This window comes from Verticillium alfalfae, genomic scaffold (assembly GCF_000150825.1).
Source record: "Verticillium alfalfae VaMs.102 supercont1.3 genomic scaffold, whole genome shotgun sequence".
In the NCBI taxonomy this organism is placed as follows: Eukaryota; Fungi; Ascomycota; class Sordariomycetes; order Glomerellales; family Plectosphaerellaceae; genus Verticillium; species Verticillium alfalfae.
Genome location: NW_003315036.1, coordinates 767168 through 768247, shown reverse-complemented (window position 1 = coordinate 768247; position 1080 = coordinate 767168). Strand labels below are relative to the sequence as shown.

At 62.5% G+C, this 1080-nt stretch overlaps 1 protein-coding gene across 1 annotated transcript in view; it reads right to left on the bottom strand.

The window, feature by feature from the left end:
- VDBG_02751 (palmitoyltransferase AKR1) overlaps window positions 1-671 on the bottom strand; it is a gene marked incomplete at both ends in the record, with an annotated part of 3310 nt that extends 2639 nt beyond the window's left edge. The window contains one exon of the mRNA XM_003006566.1: window positions 34-671. Coding sequence (XP_003006612.1) covers window positions 34-671 — 638 coding nt within the window. The remainder of the gene's footprint in view (window positions 1-33) is intronic.
- Between the last annotated feature and the right edge of the window lie 409 nt (window positions 672-1080).

Here is a 1080-nt window from a genome sequence, read left to right as displayed (position 1 = left end):
GATGCTGCCCTGGGATCGGCGCGATGATCTGACCGTCTTGCTGTGCTTGCGAATGCGCGGGCGATACCCGTGATGGTGCCGCCCGTGCCGGCGCCGGCGACAACGGCGGTCAGGTTGCCGCCGGTTTGCGACCAGATCTCCTCGGCCGTGCCAAACTCGTGCGCGAGGGGGTTGTCGACGTTGGCGTACTGGTCGAGGATGTGCGCGTTGGGGATCTCCTTCTGGAGGCGGCGGGCGACGCCAATGTGCGACTCGGGGGCGTCCCAGGCAGCCTGGGTCGGGGTGCGGATGATGGTGGCACCGAGAGCCTTGAGGACGGACACCTTCTCGGCCGACATCTTCTCGGGCAGGGTGATGATGGTCTTGTAGCCCTTGATGGCGCCGACGAGGGCCAGACCGATGCCCGTGTTGCCGCTCGTGGGCTCGATGAGGGTGTCGCCAGGCTTGATGCGGCCGCTCTTCTCGGCCTCCTCAATCATGCGCAGGGCTATCCTGTCCTTGACACTGCCGCCCGTGTTGAAGAGCTCGACCTTGGCGTAGACCTCGCACTCGAGGCCGAGGCTCTGGGGGATCTTGTTGAGGCGAACGAGGGGCGTGTTGCCGATCAGCTCGGTGGCAGACTGCGCCGTGACGGCGACGCGCGCCGCGGGAACAGCCTTGACGTCAGCCATTTTCGTGTGGGAGATGTCCGAACGTAGTGAGATGTCCGAATGGAGTGACAGATGTTGGGTTTGGGGGGAAAAGTAGAAGACCAGGACCAGAAGTGCAGAGTGTAAGTCGGGTTTGAAGGAAAGGTGGGTTGATGTAAGGGAAGGGTCCAAGGCGGGGCTCAGTCGTCCGTAGCGGGCTCGTAGCGGGCAATGGCGAATCCCGTCACGTCACCTCACGCGGTTCATGCAGACAAGACGCAAATTTTGCTTCAAAGCCGAAAAGCCGCTGGTCTGCGTCTGAGGGTACCCCGCCAAAGCCGCCAGTACCCCGCGGTGCTATGGGGTGCCCGTAGCATCTGCTTGGTCTACCTACCCCTGATGGGCGGATGGCAGATAATGCCAGACCTTGGAAGTATTATTCGATGTCGTG